General features: G+C 36.9%; 1 protein-coding gene across 3 annotated transcripts in view; it reads left to right on the forward strand.

The window, feature by feature from the left end:
- Nucleotides 1-25,232, forward strand: part of Cep85l (centrosomal protein 85L) — an 86,402-nt gene that overhangs the window by 37,715 nt on the left and 23,455 nt on the right. For all 3 annotated transcript variants that reach the window (XM_090338219.1, XM_090338220.1, XM_090338221.1), the window contains exons 4-6: nt 12,311-12,432; nt 17,295-17,412; nt 24,826-25,005. In XM_090338219.1, the coding sequence (XP_090194345.1) occupies nt 12,311-12,432; nt 17,295-17,412; nt 24,826-25,005 (420 nt within the window). The remainder of the gene's footprint in view (nt 1-12,310; nt 12,433-17,294; nt 17,413-24,825; nt 25,006-25,232) is intronic.

The raw sequence follows: 25,232 nt of genomic DNA on the forward strand, positions 1-25,232 counted from the left end.
AAGCCCAGAGACTCTTATCTCCAATTAATCACTAGAAAACGGGAAGTGGGACTGTGGCTCAAGGCTAGGGCCGTAGCCTCGAGCTGAAGAGCTCAGGGACAGCACCAGATCAGAGTTCAAGCCCCGTGACCCCCCCCCCCAAAAGAAAAGAATATGGAGTTGGTAATACTGAGTTGGGTAAACTAGGAAACTATCCTAGGCTAAATAAAATACTTCCCAGCCATCTTGTGTGTATAGGCTTACTTAAGCACACATGCACAAATACATATCTGAGATACTGTATATGTCAAAGTTGGAAAATGGAAATTTAAAAAAATTTTTTAGATTTGTATGAGGACAAGTACCTTGTAGGTTTACCCTTTTTCTTTGTGTTGACTGACAATAGTGTTGATTCCTTGTGTAAGTAACACTTCCTTGGGAAGTGTTAAGCTTTCATTTTAGCCTAATTCTATAAACAAAGTTTTTGAAGAGGAGCATTGTTAAGTTACTCAGTATTTCTCAGCAATTACTCAACTAATTAGAAACTATGCTGGAAAATTAGAAGTGTTTCTGACTGTCTTCATTTGGAATTATCCTCGTTATTGCACCCACTTTTGGAGTTAATCTTATTCAAGTTACTTCTCTAAAGTGCCAAATCTATGGAATGGTATTGTTGTTATGAGAATTTACAATGACACGAAACATATGTAGTGATTATTGGATATTTACAACACAGTGTCTGTTTGGTGTTTATTTTCTCCTTTCCTTTAAAGGGTGAATCTTAACCTATGATAAAATGAAAAGATTCTTGGAATTTGAAAAGGAAAGCAAAAAGGGTATCAATGTATGTGAATTAATGCACCTCCTATCTGGCAAATACCATGTAACCCTTCTATTAATTACAATAAAAATATATGAAAAAAAATCCCCCCCCCAAAAAAGAAAAGGAAAGCAATTACATTTTTATTTTCAAGATGCTCCAGATGAAATTTAGCATTCTTTTCAGTTTTGATTGTAAACTACAAGCAAAAGTTTACCATACATTTAACTGTGATCATAGAAATTCAAGGTAATTTCATATGTGAAATCTTATGAGTTTTACATCCAGGAAATCAACCAACAGCTGACTGAAAATATTTGAAACAAATTGTATCTGTACTGAATATGTACAGACTTTCTTCCTTGTTACTATTCCCTAAAGATAAAGCATAGCAGTTAATGACATTTATATTATAGATGATTTGTAGTATTTAGGAAGGTGCGTGTAAATCATATACAATATACCAGTTTATATAAGGAACTTGAACATCTGAGATGTTGGAATTCAAGGAGACTAGGGTTCTACAGATAACAACAGGTAACTTGAAATATTAAATAATGCATCAGCCTTGAAACACCGCAAGATGTACCTATAGATAATAACACATTAATAAATCATATACACTGAATAATAATAAACATTTAATAAATCCCTATACTGGAAATTTGGTTTTTAAACAAGTTCAATGTATCTTCTGTTCATCTTTTTTAGATATTAGAGCAGTTTAAATTCTGCAGAATTACTACAAAGATAATGGTATTACACATTCCACACCCATTTCCACATATTGTTAACATCCTACATTAATAAGGAATGTTTGTCCCAACAATTGTACCTATGTTACTATGATATTTACTTAAAATATTAAGTTCAGAGCCTGGCGTGTTAGCTAATGCCTATAATCCTAGCTACTCAGGAGACTGAGATCTGAGGACCACAGTTCACAGCCAGTCCCGGCACTAAAGTCTGTGAGACTTTTATCTCCAATTAATCACTAGAAAACTGGAAGTGGGCATGGGCTCCAGGGGTAGGGCAGTAGCCTTGAGCTGAAGAGGGTGGGGACAGCACCCAGGCTGAGTTCAAGCTCCCTGACCCCCCCCCCCCGGGGCCAAATATATATATATATATATATGGTTCAGATTGCTTTCCTTTGTGTCTTTTTTTTCTGTAAAAGGATGGAATCCAAGATAACACTTATTAAATTTAGAAATCATATCTCTTTCAGCCTCTTCAATTGTGACAATTTCTCAGACCTCCCTATTTTGACAGTACTAGTGGTTCTGAACAATATTGGTCAGATACTATGTGGTATGTCCCCCACATGTTGCTTAGTATGGGTAATTGGTTTTGGATATGAAGTCCAGAGAGGTGTAGTTTCTATTATATCACCAAAGTATAGGCTGTTAATGGGACTGATCATGATTGATGTTAAACCTCCAACATCTGACTGAATTAATTTGCTTTTTCCCTGTAAAATCACTCTTTCCTCCTCTTCTTTTCCAAACTTTACTCTTTAGAGTAAGGTAGAATAGGGAAAATTTCCTCATTCATTGCAAGTTCAAGGATGAGATCTCTCTAACAAAAAGGAAAAGCATACAAGTTTAAGTTTTACATGATATAGAAACATAAGGAAATGAAGACCCATGGAAACAGGTCAAATGTATCTTGTTGGATTGTCAGAGAAAAATGTGCTTTGACAAAGGAGTTGTGGTCTGATCATAAACAAGAGGGAGCTGAGCAGGGCCTGTTGGTTCATATCGTCCCTCTCTTGTGCCTTCAGAGAAAAGGCATTTTTCCTTTAGGAATAGTGAGAGCCTCTCACAGTGGAAGGAAAGGTTAGAAGAAGGTCAAGAAGAGATTTCTTTGCTTATTTGATCTGCTTCAGAGGAGATGAGTGAGAAGAAGGTGAACGTGGTTTTCTTGCTTCTACTGTTCTTATATCTAGCATGCTGTATCTTACAAGTTGGTCCTGAATCCTATCAGAAGGAATCATTATACACAGGCTACATCTGCACTCCATTACCTTCAGTGTACAGTATCTACAAAATTTATTGCAATCTGGTTTGTTTTATGTATAGAAAAGCATTCTGAGACAGATCAGTAGGTTTCACCAGTTCCCAAAAGAATCTGTTATACCAAAATAAATTTTGTATTAGAAACTATTTCTATAGTTACCTGAGATAGCCCTTTTTTGAAAGAGACTGTTTCAGTGGGCTAAAATCCAAACTGTTTAGCTTTGTATTTTAGGCCTTGTCTTTCTTGTTTGTCTATTATCACATTCCTTTGTGTCCTGTGCTCTGCCTCTGTACAGTTCCATGTGACCCCCTGGAAAGGTTACTGCTCTATTTTAAGCCTGGGTACTTTTTGTAGGAATGTCCTACCAACCGTTATTCCCATCAGAGTGCTATGTCAATTTATCTTTGCTGTGAAGCTGTCCCTTCCTTAATGCCAAACAGTTTTACATGGGCCTCCTGTTATTATTGCCACTATTGTTCTGCCTCCTCATCTCCCTTTTCCTCTTCCTTTTTCTCCTCCTCCTCCCATTTCTTCCTTTTTTCCTCTCTCATTTGAGACAGACTCCTGCTATGGTCTCTCAGGTTTCTTCAAACTGATCATCCTCTTGCCTCTGTCTCCTGAGTGCTGGTATTAACAGTTGTGTGCCACCATGCCCTGCCACTTATTTGTTTCAGTGTACTTATGTCTCATAGATCTTGCCCATGGTGATTTTAATACCTATTGAGTGAAGACAAGTAAAGTAATGAAGTGGGGACAGAGAAAGATTCTGTGAGTTATTCTGTGGAAATATTAGGAGCAGTTTAACTATCCTGTAGGAAAGAGGAGAACGTGATTTTTTTCCTTTGCTTGGGGGCTTGAACTTGGGGACTGGGTGCTGTCTCTGAGCCCTTTTTCTTGCTAGCACTCTACCACTTTTAGCTGCAGCTCCACTTCCAGATTTTGAGTGGTTAATTGGAGTTAGGGACTTTTTTCTTCCTGGGCTGGCTTCAAACTGTGATCCTCTGATCTCAGACTCTTTAGTAGTTAGGATTACAGGAATGTGGGGAGTAGTAATTTACATTCATAGGAAAGGAGAATAACCAAGTAAGTATTTGTGCTGGATGGTAAGAAGGAAGGAAGGGCAGAGTGTGGGTGGCTTACATCTTAAATCACAACTATTGGGAAATTGGAGATCAAAAGGAACAAAGTTTGATGCCAGCCAGGACAAAATAAATAGTGGTACTTCCTGGCTCAACCAGTAAACCAGCTTATGATACTAGCTCCATGAGATAGCCTATGTAGTAGGATGGAAGTTTCACGCTGGCCGTAGGCAAAAAAGCAAAAGGCATCCTGAAAAATACAGTAAAAAGAGAGGGGAGCGTTGCTCAGTGGCAGAGTGCCTGCTAGAAGCACAGAGTCCTGCATTCAAACTCCAGTACTGACGAAAAGCAACAGCAACAAAAAAGGAATGAAGGACATGCTATATATAATTATATAATTCTTTGCTTCCCAATTTGAGCTTTTTTTTGGGGGGGGGCGGCAATCCTGGGCTTGGACTCAGGGGCTGAGCACTGTCCTTGGACTTTCTCAAGGCTAGAGCTCTACCGCTTGAGCCACAGCACCACTCCTGGCTTTTTTTTTTCTATGTATGTGATACCGAGGAGTTGAACCTGGGTCTTTGTGCATGATAGGCAAGCACCCTACCACTAGGCCAAATTCCCGGCCCCTGAGCTATTTTTCTAAACTAGAGAAGTTGTATTCTTTTCCCTTGGGTTCTAAATAAGTCCTTGATTATCATTCTTAACAATGCCTGTGTATATCATCTTTGTTTGATTTTAAAAATTTTGCTCAAGTTCTTTTTAAAAATTAAAAGTGTTTATTTAAAAAGCACAAAAGACAGCAGGCCACATTTAGTTATAGATTGCACACTCCTATTTCTACTTTATTTTTAAAGGGTGTTTTAGGGCAATACATTCAACAGATGTGGAACTGACTTTTGACCTCATCAGTACTCCCTCATTCCCATCTCCAGCATTCTCTTGACAGTCTTAATCATCTGAGTGCTCACTGCTACCATTTCTGGGGGGTCTTCCTGTGAAATGTTTGTGGTTGTGCTGGTATGTACAAGTGGTGGGCTGCAGGAGCGACAGCCAGAAACCCTGGCAGATCCACATCCAACAGGACCTGCATCTGAGCCTAACAACCTGTGCTCCATGCTGACGTCCTGTGTGTGTTTTTAAAACCATTTGATATATTAACATTTATTTTCTCTTAAAAGATTTATTACTATTTTAGTAAGGATTTCCCAGGAAATCCCCATATTATAGTACCAAAGCACATAGTCAGGCATAGTGACACACACCTATTAATCCTAGCCTTTGTGAGGCTAAATTAGTATGCTGAGTTCAAGGCCTGAGCTATAATAGGGAGATCCTGACTCAAGCACAAGGACAATTCCTATGATAGCCCCGTAAAAGACGATATGTTAACATATATGGTCTTGCCAATGTTGCCCCAGTTCTCATCATTCAAGGTAATGATTATTTTGGATTACAAACATGCTTATTAAACATGTATCTTGTGTATAACATATGTATTATGATCCTGTGTATGTTTTAATTCCCCCCAAATAACTTCAATTCACAATTTGCATGTAATAAAAATTATGGAAAGAAGATATATGTGGTCAATAAATACATGAGGAAATTCTCAGTATTCCTGAGCATAAAGGAAATGCATATCAAAATGACTTTGAGGTTTCATCTTCCTCCAGTCATGGCTGTCATCAGGAACAAAACAACCTGGTGAAGGATGAAGGGGGAAAGGAACCCTAACTGACTGTTAGTTGGAATGTGAACTTGTGCTACTAGTATGGAGGTTCCTTGAAAAAAAAATCCTAAAAACAGAATTATCATATGTTTCAGCAGTACCACTCTTGGGCCTATGTCTGAAGAAATGTAAGTATAAAAAAAAAAGGGACTCTTGCACACATGTATTTACTGTTCCATTCATGATAGTGAAGGTACAGAAAAGGCCCAGATGCCCTACAACTGATGAATGAGTAAAAAATATTGTTGCGATCCCCTCCGCCAACAAGGAAAATCGCAACAATTAGAACTTCTTCTCAAGCCACGTTTTATTCAGCGAGCTCGCAGTTTCTCTCTCCTTCCGTCTCTCTCTCGTTTCTCCTTCGTTTCTCCTCCCACTTCCTCTTAACCCCGCCTTATAAGGCTCTCTTAACCAATCAGTTTTGCTTCCTCTTGTAAACAAGCCAGTCATATAGCACACTTTGGGCGGACCCTAATATGGCGGCAGGCAGACTTCCGATCACGCAGGAGGAGCCGTGACTAAGCATTCTATTTCCTTAACTTCACGGATCAACAGATACAGAAGAACAAGGCAAACAGCGGGAATCGGCGCCGTCTTGTAATGGCGATTTTCTGGCTACCTAGAAAATATGGTATACATATATAATGAAGTATTATTTAGCCATAAAGAAGAATGAAATTATGTTGTTTGCAGGGAAATGAATGGTTTTGGAGATGACACAAAGTGCGCCTAATTCAGAAGGACAAAGGTTCTGTGCTTAGTCTTACATGTAGATACTAGACAAAGTTGCTTATTAGGCTGTTAGTGTGTTCTCTTTTAAAAAGCTATTGCTTAGTCTGAAATTTACTGTTGACTTTAGCATTAATACTTAAAATCTAACATGCAAAATAAAATATCCAAGAACCAAGCTTGGATAATTAGGAATCCTATGTAATCCAATCTAGACAATCAACTGCTTTCAAAAGAGTATAGCTATTAAAGACCATTTTTCCAATTCATCATTATTTTATAGCAAAATAAAATTAGATGAGTTCTGTAGGTTAGGCAAAGTGTCCTTGGGCCTGACAGAGGTAAGCATGTCCTCAAGTACCTGAAAGCCCTGATAGGTATTCAGATGTCAGTTTGTGGACTAGTCATTGTCCTATATGAACGTTAAAGCTACAGTATATTATTCCATCCTATGCACCATTGCTTTGAAGATGACAAATTTTAAGTATAGATATTTGAAATGATGGTAAGCTTCTGTAAATATTTACAAAATTTAAAATCAACTGGTATATTTAAACAATGTCAGATACTGAGCTGAATATCAGATAAGACCTTGTTTATAGACTAAGCTGGGAAATGAACTGCAGTCATAAATAATACTACATCCCTGTAATTTCAGTGCCTATTAGGGGAGCTGAAAATGGTTTTGGAATTACTTAAAAGCTGAGAAATATACTTCCCCACTTTTTGTTGATTGGGTGTGGTATAGACTCCATAATGAACTAGATTAGTGGTCTGTTATGATTTGAAGTCAGCCTAGGCAGGAAAGCCAGTGTGACTCTTAGCCTCCAACAAACTACCGCATACTCAGAAGTGTCTCAAGTGATAGAACACTAGCCTTGAGCAAAATAAGCTCAAGATAGCACCCAGACCCTGAAATCAATCCCCAGGACTGACAAATAAATAAAACAATCTACCCGAGAATATTTTCTGTTGACCCCTAAAATAGTTTTGTTTCTTTCTTCCTTTTCTTTTTTTCCTTTTTATTAGTATTGGGAATTCAACTCAAGACTCTGAACTTATAAGTATTCTACCTTGAGCTAGACTTTCAGACTTTTTTGCCTTTACTATTTTTTTTTTTTTTTTTTTGCTTGGGCTCAGGGCCTGAGCACTGTCCCTGGATTTTTCTCTCTACCACTTAAGTCACAGCACCATTTCTGGCTTTTTTGCTATGTACATGGTACCGAGGAATCGAACCTGGGTCTTTGTGCATGCTAGGCAAGCACTCTACCAGTAGGCCAAACTCCCAGCCCTGCCTTTACTAATTTTTATGTAGAATATTGAGTGTATGTCTGACTTGCTTGGACCAAAGTCTACCTACTTAAACTTTACACATAGGAAGGATAATAACTGGTACCACCATACCTACCTACTGATTAGTCTTGCATTCCCGCTTGGGCAGACCTTGAACTATGATCTTCCTAATTTCTAACTCCTAAATAGCTAGGATTACAGACATGAGCCCTGTCATCCAACCACACTTTTCTTTTTCTCTTCTTTTCCTTTTTTTTTCTTTTTACTTAGTGCATTAAAAGGTTGGATTCTGTTCTGCATGCTATTATATAAGTAAAATTCATGATTAAGTTTATGTGACTATCTTAGCTTTATTTGTATTAATCTCATTTAAGGAAAGTGATTTACTACCGAATTTTGATAACTTTATGTGTGGATCTTTCCTTCGTTGGGATTAACACACAACAATACCAACACAATAGACATAAAACAAATTAATTTTTGAGGTGAAAAAAATATTCCAAAAGTAAAAAATTGATTGCATTTTGGTGGTTTAACTTAATAGAAATCAGAAATATTTAAAGATTCCCTTTATGTACACACAACAAATATATGTTGAATATATGAACCATTATATATATGTATGTACATATATAAACACTACAAAAATTTTTAATTTGCAGGTCAAAATGGCTTTGGAAGAGTTGGCTAAAAGATTTTTAAAATGTGTTTTTGTTAGATAATGGAAAACACATGGTAATGTTCTCCTGGTAACTATGTGGGCTCAACATATTGTGTATATTTGTGTATATATTTACATGCATAGCTTTTAATAATGATATAATGCATGTTCTTCTCTTGGTGAATAAAGGGATTTGTTTCTGCTATTTGTAGCGTATTTTCATCTTCATTACCAAGCCTAAAGAATTTAAATGCTTTTTGGTGTGCTAACATATTCTCTAGCCAAAAAGTACTTGTAAAGTATCTCTTTAGCTAGATGGTTCTAGGAACTAGAGGAAGATTTACAGTGCTATTTGACATGTTGTGAGTGATGCATGTGTTACAGGACAAAGGCAAGTGAAGGAGACAGATAACAAACTAGAAGAACCGCAGAGTGTGTATTCCACATAAGTGAGGTAGCACTGCACTATCTAAAATTAACATTGTTTGTCCAGGCCAAAGAATTTTGAGCTATTTTCAGCTGTACATAGTAAACTTTTATTAGAAGTATGTTTGTCCACTAAATGATATATTTTGACATCTGGGTTTGACCTCAGTAGTATGTGTTGGGTATTGTCAAAAATGTTGTCTACTCCTATTCACTTATAACTAGATACTTCCAGTAAATTTCTGTAGTTAAGAGTTGCATTGGAAGTGGCACTGTGGCTCAAGTGGTAGAGCAATAAATGAGCTGAAGAGCTTAGGGACAGTGCCCAGGCCCCAGGTTCAAGCCCTACAACTGGAAAAAAAAAAAAAAACTTACATGTAGTGTTACTGTTCTTTGGTTAGTACATCACTATTGCCTAACCACACACACACACACACACACACACACACACACACACACACACACTAAGTGTCTTAAGCATTTTTAAGTAAAATATCTAAATGAGATTTTTTTTTCTTTTCCCCAAGTTTGGCAACGACCATATAAAGCTATATAAAGATGTAGATAGAGTTTGGCCTAGTGATAGAGTGCTTGCCTAGCATGCACAAAGACCCAGGTTTGATTCCTTGGTACCACACACCCAGTAAAAGCCAGAAGTGGTACTGTACCTTCAGTGATAGAGTGCTAACCTTGACAAAGCCCAAGGACAAGTGCCCAGGCTGATTCAGGACCCAGGACTGGCAAAAAAAAACCCAAAAAACAAAACCGTATAAGCCAGGCTGGGTATGTAGCCTAATGATAGAGTGCTTACCTCGCATACATGGAGACCTGGTTTCAATTCCTCAGTACTACATAAACAGAAAAAGCCAGAAGTGGTGTTGTGCCTCAAGTGGTAGTTGAGTGCCTAGCCTTAAGCAAAAGAAGTTCAGGGACAATGCCCAGGCCCTGAACTCAAACCCCAGGACTGGAGAGGAAAAAAAAAAGACTTAGAAAGTGTACCTTTGCTTTAAGTAAAATCTATATAATATCATTACAGATTCTGAAATGTGTTTGATGATAAATTTTCTGTTCCTTCTCAAATTTGTTGAAATCAGCATCCTTTATATTTTCATTTCATGGTCATCTCTAATAATTGTATTATTATTATTTGCCAGTCCTGGGCCTATTTTTTTTACTATGGAATATTAATGTTTTGTTGCATACATTTACTGCAGGTATTAGTTTTTTCTTGTTTTGTTAACATATATGTTATAACAAATTCTTCTTGCTTAATGCAAACATTTACCTGAAATTATTTTTAGAGAAATTTTATTGTTACTACTCATAAATAAAATATATCCACATTAGCATAGGATTATCATAAAATACGATGTTAAAATACATTATTTGAGTCCATTTTATTTCAAGTTACTACCAGTTTTTTGAATTATTGAAACTAGACAATATACTTCTAAATAAATACAAATGAAAATGTCAAAGTTTGTGGGATATAGTAAATAGTATAGTGGTGGAAAGTTACATTCAAAAAAGGGAAAGATCCTTAGGGCTAAAGACATGGCTGAAGAAGAAGGCCTGCCTAGCAAGCTCAAGCCCTGAGTTTAACTGGGCAGTACTGGGGGAAAAGAAGGAAAGGTCTTAGCATTCCCTAAACAAGCAGATAGAGGGAATGAAAAGCAAAAAAACAAATTGGTAAAGTCAAGTTTTTAAAAAATGGGCAAAAAGGTAGAGTGCTTGCCAGGCATACTCGAAGACCCGGTTTGATTCCTCGGTACCACATACATAGAAAAAGCTGGATGGTGCTGTGGCTCAAGTGATAGAGCTTTAACCTTGAAAAAGCCCAAGGACAGTGCTCAGGCCCTGAGTTCAAACCCAGGACAGGCAAAAAAAAAAAAAAAGAGTACAAGCGGGTTTCAGTTCCATAAATCAAAAAAAAAAATGGTCAAAAGCATCATGAAAAAAAACATAGTTGAAAAAAATTACTAAAATTGACAAAGTGCCAATTATAACAAGAAAGACAATAGGAAGATGCAGATTACCATTGTCAGGGATAAAACAGTGGATGCCACCATGTTAAGAATAAGGAAATTATCAGAAGTTTTAAAGTATATTATTCAGGACCTGATAATTGATATTAATGAAGTATTGTAAATTTTCCTCAGCCTACAAAGTATGTGATCCAAATTATTTGCATAGTAGTCATATTTTCTTTGGATACACATACAAGGTACAAAAAGTCAAAATTCTAACAACACTGCATTGATTTTGCTGTCATCATCCTAAGGTTTGTGTAGGTGACCACAGTCTGTTTCTTTATTGTACTCCTTTCTGAAGCAGTGATTAAGTTTTCATTTTTTTTTTTTTGCCAGTTCTGGGCCTTGAACTCAGGGTCTGGGCATTGTCCTTGGGCTTTCTCAGGGCTGGAGCTCTACCACTTGAGCCACAGCACCATTTCTGGCTTTTTTCTAAGTGGTACCGAGGAATTGAACCTGGATCTTTGTCCATGCTAGGTAGGTAACTCTACCAGTAGGCCAAACTCCTGGCCCCTAAGTTTTCATTTTTAAAGAGCTTCTACTATTGCAAAATAATGAGAACAAGATCTTGTAGATAGTATTACTAGCTTATTCAAATGCCCTGTTGTCATTCTTTTTTTTTCTTTTCCTCTTCTCTTTCTTTCTCTCACCCTCTTCCCCTCCCTCTCTTTTTCTGCCAGTCATGGGGCTTGAACTCTGGGCCTGAGCACTGTTCTTGGGCTTTCTCAAGGCTAGAGCTCTACCACTTGAGCCAGAGCTTTACCACTTGAGCCACAGCACTACTTACAGGTTTTTCTATGCATGTGGTACCGAGGAATGAAACCTGAGTCTTCGCGTATGCTAGGCAAGCACACTCCTGGCCCCTGTCATTCTTTTTTCTACTGCCTTTTTTTTTTTTTTTTTTTTCCCCTCTTGATGGTGTATGGTTTGAACTCAGGACATACTTGCTATGCAGTTTCCTTATCACTTGACCCATGCCTTTTCCCCAATTCTTCACTAGACTTACATATTTACTTTGGAACTTGTCTAAAATTCTTGTATTATGCAGTGTTCACAAAATCTGATTTATCACAAATGTGATAGTTTTTGTTTGTTCGTTTGTTTGTGAATCACTGGGCTTGAACTGGCCTCTGTCCCTGAGCTCTTCAGCTCAAGGCTACTGCCCTACTCCAGGGCCTGGGCATTGTCCCTCTTCTCTTCAGCTCAAGGATATTGCCCTACCCTTGAGCCAGTCCCACTTCTCCTTTTTGAGGTGTTTGGAGATAAGAGTCTCAAGTTCTTTTGTGGCCGAGCTGACTTTGAATCTTGATCCTCAGATCTCAGCTTCCTGAGGAGCTAGGATTATAGGTGTGAGCCTATAGGCCCAAATGTGATAGTTTTTAAAAGTAGATTTTCTCAGTGTTTTAATGAAAATTATATATATTTTATATAGCATATACAATATTATAATAAATGTATAACATGATATATATAATAAAAATGAAAAGGAAGATAAATATTTTGGTGCGACACTTCGTAGTATACTAATAGTGTACCATGTTTCTGCAGGTTTTGACTGGATCTTCTCGTCAGAGTTATTCACCTTCTGGCTTTCAGGATTTCAGTAAGTGGGAATCCGTGCTGAAAATCAAAGAAGGACTTTTAAGGCAGAAAGAAATTGTCATTGATCGGTGAGTCAAAGTTTAACTACATAGTATTCAGGCATTTAGAAATGTAAGTTAGTGAAAAAAATGCCCTTTTTTCCCCACTGCATAGCACTTGAAGTTGAAACTTAAAAATGCATTGATGCCTCATGTCTTCTGTCCAGAGGACTGGTTTATTCATATGTCTGTTCCATCTTCATTCACTTGAATGCAATGCATTGTTCACATAGTCCTTCCCTTTTCGTACTTACGTTCAGCAAATTGACTACAATGCTAACTCCTTGTCAGAGGTATAAAATATTGTCTCTGTATTTTACTTTTGGAGTCTATCAACTATATTAGTATATATTAGGTCTGAAGCCATTTAAATGATGGAAATAGCAGATGTTTAGAAACAAATAAGAGTTGTGGAAGTTTGGGGGCCATTCCAAATGTTTAGAAAGGCATTATACTTAATAGTGTCATGATTATTCTGATAATCCATGATGCAGCTATGTTACATGATCTTTGATATGTATTGTTTCTGAATTATTTAGGCACACTTTTGGATAACCAAATGCAATACATCTTATGATAATAGGAAAATAATTTCAGGAAAATAATTTTTTTCTATATTCATATTATTGCTTATTTTGCTTAAAAGACTTCAGTCTTAAAATTGAATCATAACTTAGTAGTAGTTGGAAAAGTTTTGCTCGGAAGTTGAGCCAGTGGTAAAGAAGATGCACTGGAATGTAAATAAGACGTAACGTCTTGGACTTTTATGTTCTCTACTATGTACCCAACATCTTGACCAGATCCTAGGATGTCATATATGCCTAAAGCTTGCTACTCCCATACCTGACAAAGGAAAAGAAGATTCTAAAAATCCTTTTCACTAATCCTAGGAAGAAGCTATGTAAAAACACAAGCTGACAGTAATAGTAGCAGCAGTGGAGGCTGAAGCAGAATTCCCAGTCTAAGGCCAAACCTGGGCTCTGTAGTGAGTCCAGGCAAGCTTGAACTATGCAATGAGACTGTCTCAATAAAATAAATAAAGATTTAAAACAAGTTCCTAATACAGATATATCTTTCATATGAGTCATTCTAGATAGATATGTATTTTTGTAAGTGTGTGTATGCATCTGCATCTGTGTACGTACACTTGCCAGTCCTTGAGCTTGAACTCAGGGCCTAGGTGCTATCCCTACCATTTGGGTTTCAGCTCCATTTCCAGTTTTTTTTTTAGAGGTTAATTGGAGATAAAAGTCTCATAGACTTTCTTGTCTGAGCTGCCTTTGAACTGTGTTCAGGTTTCTTCCTCCTGAGTAGCTAGGATTACAGACATGAGCTACTGGTGCCCTTCTTCAAGATGTATTTTTAACATGGAAAATTCACTGTGTATACTTGAAATGAATATTTTTTCTAAAAAAGTGGACTAATCCTTTATACATTATGAGGAAGAGATTTTCAGCAAGTAGTCTTCCAAGAGAAATAGAGAATATGCTTAGGGCCTGAACTTCCCCTGGAAGTACACTCCCTCAATTAGCTTAGAGATGCATATGCTCTATAGGTTTTTGTTGTAGCAAACATTCATAGAAATCTTGCACTTTTCCTGTGCCCAGGCATTACCAATTCCATGTTCACATTCTATCTATTCTTTTCAAAAGCATGGCATCAAGGAACATTTTTTTTTGTTGTTGTCATTCTAGGGCTTGAACTCAGGGCCTGGGTACTGTCTTTGGACACTTTTGCTCAAGGCTAGAGCTCTGCAACTTGAGCCTCGGGCCACTTCCGGCTTCTTCTGAGTATGTGGTACTGAGAAATTGAACCCAGGGCTTGGCCCATGGTTATTCTTTTTTTAAAATTTTTTATTGTAATTAATAGAAGGGTTACATTATATTCGCCATATAGAAGGCTCATTACTTAACAATCATTGCTACCCTTTCTCATGTTTTTGTCCCCATTTTTCCCTCACCTCCTCCCCTCATCTTGTTTTCCTTCCCTTCCCTATCCTATTTCAAATAAACAAATAAACATATATAGAATATGTCAGATACCAAGGTAAGATGTAAAATACTGTAACAATATGAGAATAACCAAGGGACAACAAAAGACATAAGAAATAACATAGTACATTAAGAATAACAGTCACACCTTATATGGCTATTGTTTCTATATCCTGGAGGTCCTTTCATTTAGCCTCATCCTATATGGCCTTATGTATCTAGGTTTTGCCCTATTGTAAACCTCTGCTAGGAAAGTTCAAAGGTTTATACTAATTATGACAAATTAGGGAAACCATTGAGCCTACGTTCCTTGGAGTCTGGCTTATTTTACTTAATATGATTTTTTCTAAGTCTTTCCATTTCCTTACAAATGGGGCAATGTTGTTCTTTATGATGGCAGCATAGAATTCTATTGTGTATAAATATCACATCTTGCTGATCAATCATCAACTGGGGGGCATTTAGGTTGGTTCCATATCATCGCTATGGTAAATAGTGCTGCAATGAACATTGTTGTGCTAGTGGATTTAGTATGTCCCATGGTTATTCTTTAAAAAAGAAAATAAAATACCTGCCAAAGTGCTCACAGGTAGAATTGGCATCTAGTTGGGTGGACCTTCCACAAAGTAAGAATTGTGAACTTTGCTCCAGGATATAGTATTGTTGTTACCTTTTGAGTTCGTTTACCAGAAAATGACATGCTGGATATTATTTTTTGAAAAATAGCAAGTTACCTACAGTTACATAAGAAAAATATTTTTAACCCTTAAAATAAGTAAAACTAAGTAATCAGATCAAAGCAGAGCCAATCTTTAGAGAAAAATAACTGCTAACAATATTGTTTCTAAAAAAAGAGAGGTGCTGTATATTAATTTCTATAACCACTCAAAAAACCAGCCTTATTTCTTGTTCTTTGCATTGGCTACTGCAACCATTTATGCCAATGAGTGGTGTTCTTAGCTTACAGCGTGCTCTTTCTAACCAGGGACCACATAAACAGACAGTAAAGTTTTCTGAGGCCACTGTTCTAGGCAGCTACCATCTTTTATTCATTTTTATAACATGAAGATTAAATGTTAAAAACCCCTAATGTACTGCTTTGAAGCATCATAGCCAACAGTAAAATGAAAGCTGCAGATATGCTTGTTTAGTATACGTAATTATGTTCAAATGCATATCACTGTGTGATATTGTAAGCTCCTGCCGAAGAGACTCTTGAAACTTTCCTAGTGTACAACAGAAAGTTCAGTCAGAGGAAATGACCTCTTTTTAACAGAAAAGAGGTCGAAGTTATTGGTTAGCTTGAGCTGTTTCAGTAGTGATAAGTCTTGAAACAGTTGGCATTTCCAAATTGCTCAACTTTTGCTGCTGAGTTAACAGAGTAAGGTATAGGGATAAATTACTAGATCCCTTCAGAATGTTAAAACTCTTATAGATAGAACTGACGAGTACTATTAGTAAATGAACTTGACAGTATAGAGGAGAACTCTCATTTTGTCATTACTTGAGTGTGTGTTTCTCATTTAGTTCTATGGAGTAAAAAAAAAAAAATCAATATTCACCTCCTCTACCAGTCTGTCATCCTCCAGTCTGCCTTTTAAGTTTAGGTTTGTTTATGTTAGTCATGGAGCATGAACATAGGGTGCTGTCTCTGAGGTTTTTTTTTTTTTTTTTTTTTTTTTTTTTGTGGCCAGTCCTGCTTGAACTCAGGGCCTGAGCACTGTCCTTGGGCTTTCTCAAGGATAGAACTTTTCCACTTGAATCACATCGCCACTTCTGGCTTTTTCTATATATGTGGTAGTAAGGAATTGAACGCAGGTCATTGTGCATGTAAGGCAAGCACTCTACTACTAGGCCAAAATCCCCACCCTTTCTCTGAGCTTTTCGCTCAAGGCTACCACTTTGAGACACAGCTCCATTGCCAGTTTTTAGGTAGTTAATTGGAGCTATGAGTGTCTGGGCCGCTCCTGCCCAGAACTGCAATCCTCAGATCTCAGCTTTCTGAGTACCTAGAATTACAGATATGTGCTACCTGGCCTATCCTCCTTTAAAAAAAATAACAAATTCATCATGACATTTTTATATGGGCATTACAGTGTTCATGACCCTCACACCTTCTTTCCAGATTCCCTTACTAGTAATTCCTTTTTAAGGCCTCCCATGTTTCAGTTAGGTTTCACATGTGAGAGAAAATGTGTCTTCCTGAAAATTGTCTTCCTAAATCAGACTTGTTTTTCCTAACTTGATAATCTCCAGTTCTGCCCATTTTCCTACAAATGACATTTTATTCTTTTATATAAATAATACTCCATTTCCAAAAGGCTAGAACTGGAAATCTAAAGGGAATTAGACTAGAAAACAATCACCATATATTACTCTTATAAGTGAGATTTAAACTTTAAAAAATGGCATGAGTTTAAATTGGTTAGTGTTTGTGAAGAGAGGTGCATATATGATTGAAATAGTTCATGTGCATGTATGAAAACAGAATAATGAAACTTAAAAATGGAGTAGGATAAAACAATAGTGGATGGGGTAAATATTAATTCTATTCATGTATAGAAATTCCACAATGAAATCCCTTTATACAATTAACATTCTAATTTTAAAAGGTAATAGAATTTCAGACTAAGGAAGTAGAAATCATTATATGCAAATAAAGCAGAGCCTGACTTCAAGAGACTACAATCTATAAAATATCAAAACTACTGTACAGTATAAGTGAACTTACTGTAATTCTGCATATCTCAAGTAGTGTGATTTGTAAAGAATTCCTATTATGACTTCTTAAATTGACAATATCTATAAATGCTTATATGATGGAATTATACTAAAATTCTGTTTATAACTATTTCTTGGAAAAGTATATTTTTAAGATGGACTTCAATTTATGTCTTTTAGGCAGAAGCAACAAATTACTCACTTGCACGAAAAGATAAGGGATAATGAACTGCGGGCACAACATGCCATGTTAGGACATTATGTGAACTGTGAAGATTCTTATGTGACTGGTCTACAGGTAAGCCTACACAAGATTTTACAGTTCTTGTTTAAAAGTGAATCGTGATAGTTGCAGACTTATTTTGTGATACCAGGGTATTTTAAATCAATTTTTGAATTAATATTACATTTGGTTGTTTTGAATTATATATTCATATGTGTGAGAAAAACTGCAAGTATGGTTTTCATTGTGCTCCATTCTCATTCCCTTCTTACACACATAAGGTTCAGTTTCTAGAGCATCCTTGTAGCATTGCTGCCTTTTGCAAGCAAATAAGAATATATTTACATAAAATGATAGAAGATGTAACAATTGTATCCCTGTAATTACATAGACAGAACCACTTTGTTTTTATAGCTTCATGATTTTTCATTTTATAGAGTATAATATATTCAATCAACCAACATTTGACTTACTTCCTGTTTAGGGTTATTAATTAAAAAATGCTTTGAGGGCCGGGAGTTTGGCCTAGTGGTAGAGTGCTTGCCTAGCATGCACGAAGACCAGGGTTCGATTCCTCGGTACCACATACATAGAAAAAAGCCAGAAATAGTGCTGAGGCTCAAACAGTAGAGCTCTAGCCTTGAGAAAGTCCAAGGATAGTGCTCAGGCCCTGAGCTCCAGCCAAGGACTGGCAAAAAAAAAACAACCCAAAAATGCTTCGAATAAAACACAAAATAATTGTTTTGTTCATGTGCTAGTACCTTAAATCTCCACACATGAAACTGTGTGTGAGTCTGTGGCTTGTAGTGATACCTGGAATTGCCATCTAGGAACAGTGTGTGAGACCCACCCCCACCACAGCCAGGCATGTTCACACACTGAGTCCTCAAACTTTGGGATTTTGGCCTTTCAGTAAGTTTAAATAAAATGCAAGTGATTGGGTTAGTTATTTCCATATGAGTTTAAGATGTATTTTTCTTAAAAATGATACTGAGATTCCTCTTATATATTGAAAACTCATTCATATTTCTTATTCTGTGAATTGTCTTTCTTTGTGTTAGGTTTTATTGTTAGTAGAAGTTCTTACATATAAAACAAATTAGCCTTTTATCTATAGTTTTATTTGAAAATACTTTTTAAAATGTTTATCATAGTATTTTCTTCTTTTGGATCAGGAAAAATGTTTTGGGATAGATTTATCTCTCTTGATTATCATAGACTTATCATCTCTCGATTAATGGGAAAATATGAGAAAACCATTAGCTACTATATATCTAAATCAATTGAGAAGAAACGTACTTTCCACATGCTTATGGATGTGATTATTCATAAAATATTAACTAAAAAATCAGCTGAATATAATGTAACTCTTCTATTAATTACAATAAAAATATATGAAAAAAAGAAGAAAATGAGCTGAGCTATGAAATAAAAATTAAACTTGTACTAACTGGGTGCTGGTGGCTTATACCTCTACTCGTAGCAACGCAGTAAGCAGAGATCTGAGGATTGCAATTTGAAGCCAGTCCGGACAGGACAGTTCAGAAGACTCTTATCTCTAATTAAGCAATCAAAAACACCAGAAGTGGAGCTATGGCTCAAATGCTAAAGCTCTAGCCTTGAGCAGAAAAGCACAGGGACAGCACTTAGACCCTGAGTTCAACCTTAGCATTGGGACACTCCCCCCACCTGTTCTCCCCCTCACCAAAAATAAAAATAAAAAAGAATTATATTGGCTAGTTTTATTCCAGGAAATTATGTAATGTGTTTTGACATGTTATCAAGGAGAACTTGGACTTCTCTTGAAAACAGACATTTTTCTTTAGCATTAGATACAGATATTAATGCTTTAAAGTTTTCTAGAACACATGTAATGGAGGCATGTCTCTCTTAAAACATGTAATGATACTACTTCTATAATCTTAGTACTCTTTTCCTGTATTGCTCCTTACCATGAAGTTTCTTCAGTCCTAATGAATGTTTTATGAATTCTTCAGAAATGACCTCATTTAGCAAAACAATAACTTAAATAATCACTGTGCTAAATCTGAGGTCAGAAGTGTGATGAGGAATTTGTCTTCATGGATCTCCTGTCTTCTGAAAGCTAGTTACCCATCTCTTCTCCATGTGTTAGCATTCACTGTGGGTGATGCACTGGAAATAGGAAGATGTACTGTTAGTTGCACAGTTACTTTTGGCCCCTAAGAAGAATCCAGTCCAATGGAAATGCAGACACATGGTCTTGAGGCTCTAAACAAAATGTATATGCCCAGAAGAGCTTCTCCAATTTTTCCTTAGAAAATTTGCTTAAAAATAATTTGGAAATTGGATAGGGAAGGGGGGAAAACAAGATGAGGGGTGGGGGTGGGGGGAGGGAGATGGGGGCCAAGACATGTGAAAGGGTATCAATGTATGGGAATTAATGCACCATCTATCTGGATCAGAGTTTAGTCACTATGATTTTGCTTTTTCTATACTTTAAAATAAAATTATGCAATGTAAAAAAAATAATTTATATGTTCTTATATGTCTATATATTGGTGAGGGTTTTTTTGTGTCTCTCTCCCTCCTTCCCCCCTCTCTTTCTCTCTCTTTCTCTCTCTCTGTCCTGGAGCTTGAACTCAGTGCCTAGGCACTGTCCTTGAGCTTTCCTCTACCACTTTTCTGAGGACTTGAACCCAGCGCTTCATGCATGCTGGCAAGCACTCTACCATTAGGCCACCCTCCCAGCGCCATCAGTCGTTTTTTTAAAATTAAATTAGGATTAAAAGCAAAGCTTAATTTTGTGGTGATATATACTTTTGTTTATTCTTTTTTTCTTGTCCTCTTCATTAGTGTCTATTTGTAAATATAAAAAGTCATATGAAGTAGAAGATATTTCTTTGTTTTCAGATGAATTATTTATACTTGAAAGAAGTGGGGTGGTGGCTGAAAGGGGAAAGGAGAAGATGACTGAAGTAGAAAAGGGAGAAAATGCAGACAAAAAGCCAATGTATAGCCTATAAAATTAATAAGACAGAGGAAAGAGGTGGACAAGGGCTGGATGATGAGGATGTCCAAAGGGATGACATTAACCAAGACTTTGGCATTAAAAACCTGATAAGTTCCATGGTAACTCCTTTGTACAACCACTTAAAGATCATAAAGATCCAGACGTGGTGGCTGTAACCCTAGCCAGCCTGGGCACTAAAAAGTCCATGAGATCCTCATCTCCAATCACCAGAAAACTGAAAGTGGTGCTGTGGCTCAAGGGGTGGGTAGAGCCCTAGCCTTGAGCTGAAAAGCTCAGGGACAACAGCCAGGCCCAGAGTTCAAATTCCCTGACTGACTAAAAAAAAAAAAATATATATATATATATATATAATATACGGATATATTATATACTGAAAAGCAGATAACCAGAGATTTGAGCTTGCTTTGCACACTTCAGTTATATCAATGTATCAGAATAATTTATTATTTCATTTATCTATAACCCCTGTTACATAACAGTGAGGCTTAATGATATAGTACTGAGATTAATAATTGTTATTTGTAAGTGGTATTTCTATACTGTACAACTATAGTTTTGCTTTGATAATAGTCTTTTTAGTAGAACTTCTTAACTCCTTATAACTTCTGAGCATTTTGTGTGGATTAAATATAGTGCACTTCTGGTAATTACATGATCAGAAGCCTGTAAAGTGGGAGGGGGGGCATATGTAAGCTGAAGCAAGAACTTTTTGCATAGTATTAGCCAGTAGATGGCTCTCCAAGTCAGTTTGCAAGGGCTGGTAATAGTCTCTGGAAGAACATTATAAAAAGAGTTCCTAGAAACACTGGAATGTTTTGAATTAGATAATTGAAATATTGAGAAATTTCCTTAAAAATATCAAAGCAAGGGTCCTAGTGGCAGAGAGCTTGCCTAGCATTCACGAAGACCTGGGTTCGATTCCTCGGTACCACATACATAGAAAAAAGCCGGAAGTGGTGCTGTGGCTCCTGTGGTTGAGCTAGCCTGTGAAAGTCCAAGGACAGAGCGCAGGCCCTGAGTTCATGGCCCAGAACTGGCAAAAAAAAAAAAAATCAAGGCAGTTTGTAAAGAGGGTACTCTTCCTTGAGAACCTTTCTTGAGAGTTTCTACTCTCAAGGCTAAACTCAGACCATGACTTTTTTGTTTTGGTGGCAGGATCTCACTCTTACCACACCCCCTGGAACGGGCTAGGATTGCAAGTGTGTGCCACTCCTCCCAGCTCATGTTTGTTTTCTTTGCCACTTCATTTTTTTCATTTAAAATTTTTGTAAAGGTATTGTCCTGACGGGTTACAGTTATGAAAGTTTGGTAATGAGTACATTTTTGGGGGTGTGCCACTCCTGGGGTTTGAACTCAGGGCTTGGGCACTGTCCTAGAGCTTTCTCAGGGCTAGGGCTCTACCACTTGAGCCTCAGCACCACTTCTGGCTTTTTTCTATGTATGTGGTACCAAAGTATCGAACCCAGATCTTGCTGCATGCAAGGCAAGCACTGTACCACTAGGCCACACTCCTGGTCTTTTTGAGCAGTCCCACCTCTCCCTTATTTCTTCCAGTTTTCCCCCCTCCCAACTCCCTTTCCTCCCAAGTTGTATAGTTCATTGCCAACATAGTGTCTAGTGAGTATCACTGCTAAATTAGTTCAACCTTTGTCCCACTATTTCTGTACTTCCCCAAATCAGATGAACTTTTACAAGACAAAGAAATGCAAAACAGTGACAAATGAAATAAGCTGAAAGGGGGATATAAACCCTGCAAACAATACAACTTAAAAAAAAAAACCCTCTTGTTTCCATTTCATGGAGTTATTTCAATAAGCATTTTAAATGGTAATGTGCACGTAGCTATTGTGCCATTTGATTTTCTCCTAAAAATATTTTTCTTTGTTCTCATTGTGAATTTAGAATGTTTAGAATGCTGTTTGATTAATTACGTCCAAGTATAATTATTTGTCTTTTACTCCCATTGGGTTAACTTGTTGATTTATAGACACATTTCAGCTATTACAAATAAAGGAAACCATACATACAGCCTATGTTTCTTTGGGTCTGGCTTACTTTGCTTAATATAATTTTTTTCTAACACTTTTCATTTCCTTATGAGTTGGGGCCTGTCCTTTCTGATGGAAGCATAGAATTCCATTGTGGATACATACCACATTTTCTTGACCTATTCATCCACTCAGGGGGCATCTGGGTTGATTCTATATCTTAGGTATAGTAAACAATCCCGCATATGTTTTCTTTGTGTATTCTTGACTTTGTTCTTTACTTTGTGCTCTTCATGCAAATTATTCTTCCTGATACCACCTGCAGGAGGTTTGTTTTCCCTGCACACCAAGGGGTCAGTTTTGCAGATTCTCCAGTGGGCCTCATTGGAATCTGCCCTTTAATTCAGTTCCAACAGTAAGGAAGTTTCATTAGGTAGGCATGCCTGATGGTTAATTCATTGGTCACTCAATTCCCCACCCTTCTCAGAGTTTGTCTATTTTATTTGAGCTCTTTGTTTAATCATTTTATTTCATGCATTTATGCTATGGAAGGAAGATTGATAATCCTGCCTTTATTGTCAGCTCTGTTAATTAGAATACGTTCTTAAAATGATACATCCATGTCCACTCTAACTTTATCTGACAGGTCAGACTGGTGATTGCTTCCAGTTTTGTTTTTCCATTTAATCATCTCACTCTTTTCCTCTTTTCCTTTCTTTCCTTTTCTCTCACTAAAATTTACTTAGTGGCCGTACACTCAGCTACTGACATGGAATTTAGAGTTTTACAAAGGAAGGTTGATAATTTTCTTAAAGCATCTTGTACCGTCTCATAATTTCTTACAAATTAAAGTTGAACTCAACCTTAGGATTCTACAATGAGATTCCCATATAGATTTTGACTGTATTCTCCATTCCATATAGAATGCTCCAAACAGAAATGGAAGCTCTCAGCACGTGTTCTGTCTTTGCCTCTAATGTCCTCCAGGATGTCTTTCTTCCTGTTCCTCATTCTTAGGAGTAAAATCCTCCTATCTTTCAAAATATACCTCAGGGCCACCATGTAAAGGCTCAGTCAAGCCTTGAAAAACCTATTCCTCCCACACTACATGTTTTTTACTTAACATGGCCTTTAATTATTTAAGAGCGCCTCCTTTTGCCTCTGATTAAGACTTAAGTGCATAAAGGTCTCCACTAGAACCTGCTATTTGAAAATCATTCTGCACATGATTAATTTCATTTATTTATAGAATTGCATGCTTATCTTTTGGGCAGGTATTCTCGAAGGGCCAATACAAGTTCCTTTCTATGGCATCTCCCCATAATTATTTGTGGGTTTCATCCTTTTGGGGGAGTTTTCTATAACATTGTCATTCAATTAGTTGGCCCCATTTTACTGGCTATTTGACTAGCCCCTGGTACAATGCCTAACATATTGTATGTATGGCTGGGGGGTGGGCTGGTAAGGGTGTACATGTATGTGTTTATTAGGACTTGAATTCAGGGTTTTATGCTCTTGCTTAGCTCTTTTGCTCATCTGGTGGTCTACCACTTGAGCCATGTTTCCATTTCCAGCTTTTTGCTGGTTCATTGGAAATACATAGAGTTCTCTTAGATTTTTCAGGTTGGCTTTGAGCCTTAATCTTCAGATCTCAGCTTCCTTAGTAGCCATCAGCATGAGCCATCAGCACCCAGCTAAATTTGGTTGTAATTCTTTGTTTTATAATGCTGTCATACATTTTGATTTGTCTACAGAGGTATATGTGGTTTCTGTCCCTCGTTTCAAGTTTTTAATTTGACAGGGAGAGGGAATACAAGTTCATTTCTTTTTGTATTAGATAGGAATGATCACATGAGAAGACAATTTTGATTTAGTTTTTATTTAGTTCCCTAATTTTTAACACAATACATTTTAAATAATGTATTATTTATTTTTCTGTGCACACTTTTAAACTGACAGTAGTTGCTAATTAAGCTTCTGCTGTTCATAAGAAACGAAATCTTTATTTCTGTTACTCACAAAACATTTCAGGACAAGGCTTTATTATTTATTTATTTATTTATTTATTTATTTATTTTTTGCCAGTCCTGGGCTTGAGCTCAGGGCCTGAGCACTGTCCTTGGACTTTCTCAAGGCTAGAGCTCTATCACTTGAGCCTCAGCACCACTTCCGGCTTTTTTCTATATGTGGTACTAAGGAATCGAACCCGGGTCTTCATGCATGCTAGACAAGCACTTTAACCACTAGGCCAAACTCTAGGCCCCAGAACAAGGCTTTATTATTCCTTTTTTATGAATGAGAAAACAAAGGCTTAGAGATAGTAATTTATTTTTGTCATGGTGTACATTTAAGAAGCAGGAGAGTTAGGATTTAATACAGGGCCTCTCTGTTACAGAAGTTTATATTTTTTTGCAGTATAATGAAATTCTAAATTTGCCCAAAAGAAATATTTTAAAGTCTTAACTTATTCTTTTTTCCCCCTAATAGCCACAATATGAGAATACTTCTCTCCAAACTCCGTTTTTAGAGCAGTCAGTGTCCCAGCCCCAGCAAGTAGAACTTGAGCAAAAGCTTGCATCCACTGAGAAAGAAGTTTTCCAACTGAATGAGTTCCTCAAACAGAAAATAAACCAGTGTAGTGAAGAGAAGAAAAAACTGGAGGAAAAGGTAGGTATTTTTGATAAAACTGTATTAGACTATGACAGCATTCCTTAACATAGGATATTTGTCATTTACTCCATGCCAGGTGTCAGATCAGGTGAGGCATTTATATTGAAGTGATTCATTTTGCCCCCAAATTTGAGAAACCTTGTGCTATCTATAAAAGTCTGAAGTATTTCCTTGAGGGATTAAAAGGCCTCTCAGTATATTAAACCGTCGTGAGTGAAACTTTG

The sequence above is a fragment of the Megascapheus bottae genome, chromosome 8, assembly GCF_031878675.1.
Source record: "Megascapheus bottae isolate mThoBot1 chromosome 8, mThoBot2.hap1, whole genome shotgun sequence".
In the NCBI taxonomy this organism is placed as follows: Eukaryota; Metazoa; Chordata; class Mammalia; order Rodentia; family Geomyidae; genus Megascapheus; species Megascapheus bottae.